The sequence below is a fragment of the Pristis pectinata genome, chromosome 5 (genome assembly GCF_009764475.1).
Source record: "Pristis pectinata isolate sPriPec2 chromosome 5, sPriPec2.1.pri, whole genome shotgun sequence".
NCBI lineage: Eukaryota > Metazoa > Chordata > Chondrichthyes > Rhinopristiformes > Pristidae > Pristis > Pristis pectinata.
The window spans coordinates 70,303,644-70,314,947 of record NC_067409.1 but is presented as its reverse complement, the minus strand read 5'-3'; the positions used below and the strand labels follow the sequence as shown (position 1 = coordinate 70,314,947).

Here is an 11,304-nt window from a genome sequence, read left to right as displayed (position 1 = left end):
GTAAAAAACTTTGCTCTGATATCTCCCTTGAACTTCCCACCCATTAATGTAAAGCCATGCCCTCTGGTATTGAGCATTGGCTCCCTGGGAAAGAGGCGCTGGCTGTCTACTCTATCTATTCCTCTTAACATTTTGTATACCTCTATCATGTCTCCTCTCATCCTCCTTCTCTCCAAAGAGTAAAGCCCTAGCCCCTTTAGTCTCTCCTCATAATCCATACTCTCTAAACCAGGCAGCATCCTGGTAAATCTCCTCTGCACCATTTCCAATGCTTCCACATCCTTCCTATAATGAGGCGACCAGAACTGGACACAGTGCTCTAAGTGTGGTCTAACCAGAGTTTTGCAGAGCTGCATCATTACCTTGCAGCTCTTAAACTCGATCCCACGACTTATGAATGCTAACATCCCCTAAGCTTTCTTAACTACCCTTTTCCACCTGGGAGGCAACTTTCAGGGATCTGTGGATATGAACCCCCAGATCCCTCTGCTCCTCCACACTCCCCAAAATCCTGCCATTAACTTCATACTCCGCCTTGGAGTTTGTCCTTCCAAAGTGTACCACCTCACACTTCTCCGGATTGAACATCTGCCACTTCTCAGCCCAGCTCTGCATCCTATCAATGTCCCCCTGCAATCTTCGACAGTCCTCCACACTATCCACAACACCACTGATCTTTGTGTCATCTGCAAATTTGCCAACCCACCCTTCTACCCCCTCATCCAAGTTAGATGGGGTGTAATTTTTAAAGTGTGTTCAAGAGTGCTTCTTGTGCCAGTACATTAATACCCATACGAGGGATGAAGCTGGGCAAGTGGGAGTGACCATAACTTTGTAAATTCCAAGGTAGTTATGGAAAGGGATACTGATGGTCTGCGACTGCAGGTTCTGAAATGTGGAAGGGCCAATTTCAACATTGTCAGACAGGACCTGGCAAATATACACTGTGAGCAGACACTTGTGGGTAAATCTACATCCGACAAGCAGGAGTCCTTTAAACATGAAACTGTGAGAGCTCAGGTCTAACATTTAAGAGTGAAAGGCAAGAATGGCAGGTCGAGGGAACCCTGAATGTTAAAGGACATCTAGGGTTTGATTAAGAACAAAAAGGAAGTGTATGATATGTATAGAGCACTGTAAATGGGAGAGGCTCTTTAAGAGAAGAGAGAGGGAAGGGGATGCTTCAGAAGTCAGGAGGGCAAAGAGGGACAACAAACTATCACCAGAAGATAAGACTAAGGAAAATCCCTAGGCATTTTATAAATTCATTAAGAGCAGGAGAGTAGCCAGAGAAAGAGTGGGGTCCCAGGAAGTGGATGAGGTTTTAAATGAAAACTTATCTTCTGTGTTCACTAAGAAGAAAGACATTGTCACTGGAGATTTCAGGGAGGAGATGATGATATTCTAGAGCATATAGTCAATAAAAGGAAAAAGGATTTGGATGTCCTATCAGACATAAAGGTGGATAAATTCCCAGGGCTTGATGAGGTGTATCTCAGGCTGCAACAGGAAGCAAGGGTGGAGAAATCAGGGGCCATCATGGAGATTTTAAAATCTTCATTGGCCACTGGTGAGGTGTCAGACTGGAGGACAGCAATTGTGGATCCTTTATTCAAGAAGGGTAGCTGGAATAAGCCAAGTAATTCCTGGCCAGTGAGTCTTATATCAGTGATTGGAAAAAATTCCGAGAGACAGGATCAATCTACATTATTCAGGGATAATCAGCATGGCTTTGTTGGTGGGAGATCGTGTCTGACTAATTTGATTGAGCTTTTGGAAGATGTAACTAGGTATATCAATGAGGACAATATGGTTGATATAGTCTACATGGACTTTACTATGGTATTTGACAAAATCTCAGTGGGATACTGCTCCAAAAGGTTAGAGCCCATGGAGTTTATGGCAGGCTGAATTCTATCTAAATTTCTCTTGGTAATGGGAGACAAGAGGGTGATGGTTGGGGGGGAGGGTGCGGTTGCCATCTAGATTGAAAGCTTGTGACCAATGGTGTACCACAGAGATCAGTACGTGCTGGGACCCTTACTACTTGTTATATAACTTAATGACTTAGATGTTAATATGGGAGGTATGATTAGTAAGTTTGCAGATGACACAACAATTGGTGTTGTGGAAAGTGAGGAGGATAGTCTCAGGCTACAGAAAGATATTGATCAGCTGGGAAATTGGACAGAGCAATGGCAGATGGAATTTAATCCTGCTGAGTGTAGAGGTACATTTTGGAAGGTCAAATAAGCATAGGACAGAGACCATGAATGCTAGGGCCCTGGGAGTGTTGAGGAACACAGGCATCTTGGCATACAAATCCAAAAATCACTGAAGATGGCAGACACAAGAGATTCTGCAGATGCTGGAGTCTGGAGCAACACACACAAAATGCTGGAGAAACTCAGCAGTTCAGGCAGCATCTATGGAGGGAAATAAACAGTCAATGTTTGAAGTCAAGACCCCTCATCAGGAGGGCAGAAGCAAGAATAAGGTCAGAGGAGGAGGAGGAGCACAGGTGATAGGTGAGTCCCGGTGAGAGGGGGAAGATGGGTGAGGGAGGAGGGATAAAAGGGAGTGATGTAAGAGGTGATAGGTAGAAGAGGCAAAGGGCTGAAGAAGAAGGAATCCAGTAGGATAGGACAGTAGACCATGGAAAAAAGAGAAGGAGGTGGGGAATAGATGACCAGATTACGAGGGTGGGAGAGGGGAAAGAGAAGGAACTAGGAGGCCACAGGAATGAGGGAAGACAAAGGGGGGGGGATGGGGGGAAGAGAGGCGGGGTTGCTGGAAGCTAGAGAAATTGATGTTGAGGCCATCAGGTTGGAGACTACCAAGGCAAAACATGAGGCGTTGTTCCTCCAACCTGCCTCTGGCCTCAACGAGGCAATAGACGAAGCCATGGATAGACATGTCAGCATGGGACTGGGAAGTGGAATTGAAGTGGCTGGCCACCGGGAGACCCTAGCTGTTGAGGCGGACAGAGCGAAGGTGCTTGACGAAGCAATCATCCGATCTGCGTTGGGTCTCAGCGATGTAGAGGATGCCACACCGGGAGTACTGGATGCAATAAATGACACCCTCGGATTCACAGGTGAAACGCTGCCTCAGCTGGAAGGACTGTCTAGGGCCCTGAATGGTGGTGAGGGAGGAGGTGTAAGGACAGGTGTAGCACTTTGCATGGTTTCAGGGATAAGTGCCGGGAGGGTCATCAGTGGGGAGGGACGAGCGGACAAGGGAGTCACAGAGAGAGCAATCCCTGCGGAAAGCAGAGAGAGGGGGTGGGGAAGATGTGCCTGGTGGTGGGATCCCATTGGAAAATGGAAGATGGCAGCACCGTGAGAGAAGGTGGTAAAGAAGACACACAGGATGCTAACCTTCATTAGCTGGAACATAGAATATAAGAACAGAGAAGTTATGGTACAGCTTTGTAAAACATTGGTGAAGCCACATCTTCAATATTGTGTGTAGTTTTGATTGCCATAGTATAAAAAAGAACATTATTGCAATGGAGAGGGTGCAGAGGAGATTTACTAGCATGCTAGATACAATTAGGTGTCTCATTTATGAGGAGAAACTGCATAGGTTGGGTTTGCTTTACTTAACATAGAGCATTGAACAGTACAGCACAGGAACAGGCCCTTCAGCCCACAATGACTGTGCCAACCATGATGCCAATTTAAACTAATTCGGCCTGTCTGCACATGGTCCTTGGAGCAGAAGAGGCTGGGGGGGGGGGGGGGGGGGGGTGGGTGTGGTTACACATGGCAGAGGTGTACAAAATTATGAGGAGTGTAGATAGACAGTAGTCAACTTTTCCCTATAGCAGAGGTATCACAGATCAGGTGGGTAGGGCATGTCAGAAGATGCTGGTATGACATGTCAGAAGAATGTCTGATGATGGAATACCAAGGCAGCTACTATATATGGAGAGCTGACTAAGGTGGTGGACAGAAAATGAAATTCAAAAACTCTCTTCGAATACGCATGAAGAATTTCTATATTGATACATACCATTGGGAACAACAAGCATTGCATCATTTTGTTTGGTGTACCTGCATAAAAACCAGTGCTCGCTCATATGAGGAAGTTAGAATGGAGAAAGCAAAGAGTAAAAGAGATCCTCAAAAATTATGAACAACTGACACTCCAGCTTCCCTGTGTGAAAGGAACTTCACAGCCCAGGTTGGTCTAATGAACCATCTCAGCACACAGCGCAACACGACATGGCCTTACTCCAGAACGACTGATGAGCAACAACAAAATAACCAGAGGTCATAGATTTAAGGTAAGAACTAAGAGGCTTGGAGAGTATATAAGGAAGAATGTATTTTCACCTCCTCTTCTCCCCCTCCCAGGCGCATTCCCCTTCCTTCTCCCCAACACCCATCCCCGGGCGCGCTCCCCTCAGCCGCCCCACCCTCCTTCCCGGGGCGCGCTCCCCGAGAGTGGTTACAAATTTGAATACATTGACTGAGAAAGTGGTGGAAGCAGAAACACAACATTCAGGAAGTATGTGCAGGAGCACTTCAATGGACCAAGTGTTGGTAAAATGGGATTAGTGCAAATGAAAATATCATGGTCAGGGTGGGTCGGACAACTTGTTTTCGTGCACGATGACTCTGCACTGCGGCTCGACTAGTACACCACTTGTCTCAGAGTGTGGACTACAACTCCCATCAGTGCTGGACTACACTTCCCATGATGCATCGGGCACACCTCGTGGCGACCTTACATCTCCCCGTCCGGACTACATTTCCCATAAGGCGGGACTACAGGTCCCGGCCTGCAGTGCGTGGGGCGGGGCGGGACGGGCAGCGGCCATTTTGTGGTGTTGCGCGGTCGGTCGGTCGGTGTTTGCTCACTCTCCCTCCCGGACAGTGCACGTCGGACAGCAGCGGCAGCGCCACCAGCTTTTCGTTCCCCACCAGTCTTTCTACTAATATCGCATGTCCACTATTCAGAACCTCCAATCTTTTGGTGAGTTGGCTGCCCGCCCAGTCCGCCTTCCCTCTGCGCCTCGGGCGGCGGCTGGTTCCCAGGCGGAAGGCCGCGGGCGGGCTCGGCGGGGGGAGAGGGAGCGGCGGTCTGGCCCTATCCAGGGACTGGGCGGCGGGGGAGGGCCGGGCCGCGCCGTCCTTTGTTCACAAAGCGGCGTAAAATGGCGGCGTTGGGCCGGACAGGGGGGAGCGCGCCCGGGGATGGAGGGGGGTGGTTAGGGGAGCGCGCCCGGGGAGGTGGGGAGGTTAGGGGAGCGCGCCTGGGGAGGTGGGGAGGTTAGGAGAGTGCGCCCGGGGAGAGGTGGGGGGGGTGGAGTTAGGGGAGCGCGCCCGGGGAGAGGTGGGGGGGTGGTGTGGAGTTAGGGGAGCGCGCCCGGGGAGAGGTGGGGGGGTGGTGTGGAGTTAGGGGAGCGCGCCCGGGGAGAGGTGGGGGGGTGGTGTGGAGTTAGGGGAGCGCGCCCGGGGAGAGGTGGGGGTGGTGTGGAGTTAGGGGAGCGCGCCCGGGGAGAGGTGGGGGTGGTGTGGAGTTAGGGGAGCGCGCCCGGGGAGAGGTGGGGGGGGGGGGGAGTTAGGGGAGCGCGCCCGGGGAGAGGTGGGGGGGGGTGGAGTTATGGGAGCGCGCCCGGGGAGAGGTGGGGGGGGTGGTTATGGGAGCGCGCCCGGGGAGAGGTGGGGGGGGGGTGGAGTTATGGGAGCGCGCCCGGGGAGAGGTGGGGGGGGTGGAGTTATGGGAGCGCGCCCGGGGAGAGGTGGGGGGGGTGGAGTTAGGGGAGCGCGCCCGGGGAGAGGTGGGGGGGGTGGAGTTAGGGGAGCGCGCCCGGGGAGAGGTGGGGGGGGGTGGAGTTAGGGGAGCGCGCCCGGGGAGAGGTGGGGGGGGGTGGAGTTAGGGGAGCGCGCCCGGGGAGAGGTGGGGGGGGTGGAGTTAGGGGAGCGCGCCCGGGGAGAGGTGGGGGGGGGGGGGTTAGGGGAGCGCGCCCGGGGAGAGGTGGGGGGGGTGGAGTTAGGGGAGCGCGCCCGGGGAGAGGTGGGGGGGGGTGGAGTTAGGGGAGCGCGCCCAGGGAGAGGGGGGGGTGGAGTTAAGGGAGCGCGCCCGGGGAGAGGTGGGGGGGTGGAGTTAAGGGAGCGCGCCCGGGGAGAGGTGGGGGGGTGGAGTTAAGGGAGCGCGCCCGGGGAGAGGTGAGGGGGGTGGAGTTAGGGTAGCGCGCCCGGGGAGAGGTGGGGGGGGTGGAGTTAGGGGAACGCGCCCGGGGAGAGGGGGGGGTGGAGTTAAGGGAGCGCGCCCGGGGAGAGGTGGGGGGGTGGTTAGGGGAGCGCGCCCGGGGAGAGGTGAGGGGGGTGGAGTTAGGGTAGCGCGCCCGGGGAGAGGTGTGGGGGGGGTGGAGTTGGAGCGCGCCCGGGGAGAGGTAAGGGGGGGTGGAGTTAGGGGAGCGCGCCCGGGGAGGCGGAGGGGGGTGGTTAGGGGAGTGCGCTTTGGGGGGGGATGGTGGAGGGTGGAGTTAGGGGAGGGCGCCCGGGGAGGTTGGGGGGGGTGGAGAAGGAGGGGGAGAAGAGGAGGAAGTTTGGCGTGGTGGGTGACAAGGGGGATGAGGGTGTTTGTTGGGGGGGGGGTGGTGTGGTCGGGGGAGTGGAAGAGAGGGCAGCGTGCCTGGAGAGGGGGTGAGGGGAGAGTACCTGGAAGAAAAGAGGGTAGCACCCATGGTGGGGAACATCCAGTAGGAAACGAGCAGGGAACGCAGCTGGACCAGCAGGTCAGGTGTGAGGGGAGCGGGTCCTCGGTGTAGGGGTTGGGTGAGTGTACCTGGGTGTGTTGGAGGAGGGAGGTGCACTTTGCTGTTTAAAACTTTATTTACACAGCATGGTAACAAGTCCCTCTTTCTCTGCGAGCCTTCACCACCCAATTACACCTACGTTGATCTACTGACCCGTACATCTTTTTAACGTGGGAGGAAACTGGAGCATCCAGAGGAAACCCACGCAGTAATGGGGAGAAGTTACAAACTCCTTACAGACAGCAAGGAGAATTGAACCCCAATTGCTAGCGCTGTAATAGTGTTACACTAACTACTATTCTACCATGCCTGCCTGGGAGGAAGGGTGCCCAAGGAAGGGGGGAGATGCAAATAATGGGGTCTTCCAAAGGGGGCCAAGGAGTGGCACTGCTGGGGGGTGGGGAGGAGCAGTATGAAGGTGCGCCTTTGAGAGGCAGTGGGGGAGATGGGGGATGTGGAGCGCATCAGGGGTAAGAGAAATGGTGATGGGAGAAGTAGTTGGGTGAGGAGGGGGTAAGAGGGCTGTCTTTGCACTCATGCTCTTGATTACAACAAGGTGTAATCAAAATACTGGGAAGGTGTACTGCTTATGTTTCCCCAATTGGGAAGTTTATAATTCATGAAGCTGTGCTTAATAAAATTGTCAGGTGCTTAATTGTAAATTTTAGTAGTTTTACTGTTCTGATTTTAAGTTTTAAGAAGACATCTTCCAGTGCCTTTAAGGTGATTTTTTTTTGTAACCTTTGATATGTTGCAGACCCCTTTGCTGATGCAACTAAGGGTGACGACCGCCTCCCGGCAGGGACAGAAGAATACATCCATATAAGAATTCAACAACGTAACGGCAGGAAGACACTGACCACAGTCCAAGGAATTGCTGATGATTATGACAAGAAGAAGCTTGTGAAAGCTTTTAAAAAGGTATCATTTTTGCATTATCACAGTTACACCTAAAGTGTTGTAATTGTGTTTATAAAAAGATGAACGAGGGCAGCAGGTCATCCACTGTTTCACGCACCATTCTGAACTTGAGAAAACGTTGACTACCTTCCCTTGTTGCCAGTTCCAAATCCTCTGCAACAGTAAGCTGGGAATCCCCTCAGAAGGACTGCAGTGGTTTATCATGGCAGTTGAACACCATCTCCAGTAATTTGTGATGGGCAACAAATGCTGGCTTAAGGCGCCCTCACCCAGAAATACAGATTGTGGAGGTTCTTAATTTAGATGTCTGTTTGTTTCACTTTGTTAATTCTTACAGGACTGGTTTGGATATAAACTGATCAACAAGTCTTTTTATCTACAAGGGTTGGTTTGCATTTGATATAGAAAATGGCTTCGCTTCCTTCCTAAAAATTCCAATATGGAGCTGGCAAGTGAGGGATGTTAACTTTCTTGTTAACTTTAATAAATGTTAACCTGCTGAATGCCTTGGTGGTTGGGAATAACTGTAAACCATATGTACGTTGGCGCAGCTAGTGGAGCTGATGCCTCACAACTCCAGCAACCTGGGTTCAATGCTAACCTCTGGTGCTGTTTTTGGAGTTTGCACATTCTCTCTGTGACCCTGGTTTACTCCCACATCCCAAAGCCTTGTGTGTTGCTAGGTTAATCGCTGCTGTATATTGCCTCCTGTGTAGATGAGTGGTGGAATCTAGGGGGAGGGGAGTTGATGGGAATGTGGAAAGAATAAATTGGGGTTAGTATAATTGGGTGCTTTATTGCTGTGCTGCTTGATGGGCTGAAGGGCCTGTTTCTATGCTGACAAGTATTCAGTCTGAGGATTACAATTGTAGCAAAATGGATAATGTTGGGGATTTTGGTTCAAGTCCAGTAGGTATTGTTCCTATATGTGACTACAGTGTAAGTGTGAACTTTTTTGTCATTTGCCTTAAATGAATTCTGATATGAATACAAGAATGCTATTCTAAACTGAGTACTTCAATATGGTACCATTGTGAGTTTCTTGTAAAAGCTTTCAAGCTAAATTAGGCATTTTGTGGTAGTTCAACTTATTTCTGGGAAACTCAAGGATACCTATTTTTAATACAAAGGATCTTTTAAAGTATTGAATTAATGCATAATTATTCCCACTTTGTTCCTTGTCAGTGGAGAAGCATAATGTTTTGTTGTTTCATTTCAGAAATGGTGCATATTTGAATCGCTTCATCAGGTATTTAGAGGCATTAATAATCCAACTTGTTTTTCTTTTGCAGAAATTTGCCTGCAATGGTACTGTGATAGAGCACCCTGAATACGGTGAGGTAATCCAGCTTCAGGGTGATCAGCGGAAGAATATCTGCCAATTTCTACTGGAGGTGAGAAAGCTGTTCGTTTTAATCCAACAGAGATGTCTGAAGTTAGATTTGGCATTGGACCAACAACCTTGAGATTAACTTCAACTTACTGTATTACTAATACCCATTGTTATAAAATAATAAACTCTTATAGCATGGGGAGGGGCAATATTGCCTGCGATGACCAGATATGTGGTGGTCGTGTAATATGCTTTATCAATTGAATTTAACAAATGGGTTCTAAAGCTCCACTCTCTTTGCTTCAAGTTGCACTAGGAGTCAATGTAGTTTCTGTGCAGTGGGATAACAGGATCTATATTTTTTGTACGGTAATCAGCCCATAATTTGAAGCACAAAACAGTAATTGATTTCAAAAATTTGAGAGTGCACATTTTTATGGCATCTAGGAAGACTAATTAGCCCCTTAGTTCTCCATAGTTTCTTCTTTCATTATTTACTAACCTGGAAGATTATTAAAATTGGTTTAACAACCTAGGATCGAGGAAGACGTGCTGTAGGTTAGAAAATAGCATTGTTAGATCTGTGTGGCTATTTTGCACCACCCCAGCATGCATTTGATTGATAATAGCTCTGTCTAAAATGCTCTGGTTAATGACCCATGGCTCTCCATGCGGTGAGAAATTTGTATGTCTGAAATAAAGATCTGCTTTCTTCTCGCTGTTCCTCTGTTAGATGCTGGGACTGTATAGTCTTTCCTACATTGGTGATAATCAAGGGGGCTGATTTTTAACATGCAGAGGGTGCATTGCCCTGCTTCAAGCAAATTTGAGAGAGTTATAATTAGACATTTGAATTTCCCATTGTTTATAAACACTAATTATTAACATTCTGAATTCTTTCAAAGTAAGTTAGCTACCAAAAGTAGCTTCTTCTGGCAAAAACATCAGAATTCTTTGTCCTTGTATGTATCTGATTTCTTTTTTTCCATATTTTGCTCACAGGTTGGCATTGTGAAGGAGGAGCAGTTAAAAGTCCACGGCTTCTAAAGGATGCATTTATCAGCTGAGGTTTCTTGTTGTGTGGCTGGTTCTCTTTATATTTGTTAGCTAATATATATATAGATATACACACAGATATATACTATGCAGAAATGAATTACTGCAGTAAATGGACTTCCCATGTGATTGGATCTTCAGAATTTAACTCCGATATGCATGATGACAGAGAAGGTATGCTATTTAGGCTGGTAACTCATAAGAAAACCACTATAAGATGGTAACAAAATGGCAGACATGTATATTTAGCACATTTCCAATGGAAATGTTTAGTGCTAATTGTTCTACTTAAATTTTCCTGATTTTGAAGTTTTTGTTGTATTAAAACCATGTATGTTGTATAAGGCAATTAACAATAAACCAGCTATGTATTCTGAAGAATGTAATTTGTTGATCTGAAGTGAGTGTAAAATTCTAACCTGTTATGTCTTTTGCTGTTTTCTTTATTACGACATTCTTAGTTTACTGCTGGCCTTGTGGATTTAAAAAAAACATGATTTGCATTGTAATGACCATTTCACAAAAACCCTACCCCTTTACAACAACGTGAAACTCCCAACTGGGGCTGTGGTATGGTGGTCTTCTGTTTGACCTGAATGAAGTTAATTCAGTCACAGTAACTGAACACAGTCCCATTAAGCATATTGTTAATAACAAATCGAGAAAAATGAGTGTGGGGGATAATTGTGGCAAGTGCTTTAATTGTTTTTCTTTGGACATGTTTTGTAACATATAATTATAGAAGCAGGCAAAGTAGGGGGCGAACTAGAAAATAATTGATGGGCAGGATCAGATGGGACTTAGTTTCTGTTGTGTAGTTGCCTAATAATTGAACATAGATGGCAGTTGGAATAGTAACAAATATTTTGAAACATGCAGTTTATTTACTTTGGGATTTGTCTGATAGCTCATTGTATGTAGCTAAGAGCCTATGCCAGCATGGTCTTCTGTCAATACAGGTTAATAATGACTCACCTTAAGATGTGCAATTTAAAATCTTTTGTCCTGTCTTGAATTGGTGACACACTAGCCATGGGAGATATCAACTCTGCTTCTTTCCTCTCAAGCCACATAAACGTTTTGGATGTTTCAATGCGATCACTTATTCTCCTAAACTTGAGTGCAGGCCTAAACTGCTTAATCTCTCATAGGACAAACACTCCATCACATTTAACCTGTTGAGCCTTTGCTGCAACTTCCTCCATCACAGATATTTCCTTAT

At 48.2% G+C, this 11,304-nt stretch overlaps 1 protein-coding gene across 1 annotated transcript; it reads left to right on the top strand.

Moving 5' to 3' along the window:
- Positions 1-4,793: 4,793 nt before the first annotated feature.
- Positions 4,794-10,468, top strand: LOC127570469 (eukaryotic translation initiation factor 1b). Its single transcript, XM_052016080.1, has 4 exons — positions 4,794-4,983; positions 7,530-7,693; positions 8,986-9,087; positions 10,029-10,468. Exons 1-4 carry the CDS (start codon positions 4,953-4,955, stop codon positions 10,071-10,073), a joined length of 342 nt encoding a protein of 113 aa, XP_051872040.1. The 5' UTR covers positions 4,794-4,952; the 3' UTR covers positions 10,074-10,468.
- Positions 10,469-11,304: the final 836 nt, after the last annotated feature.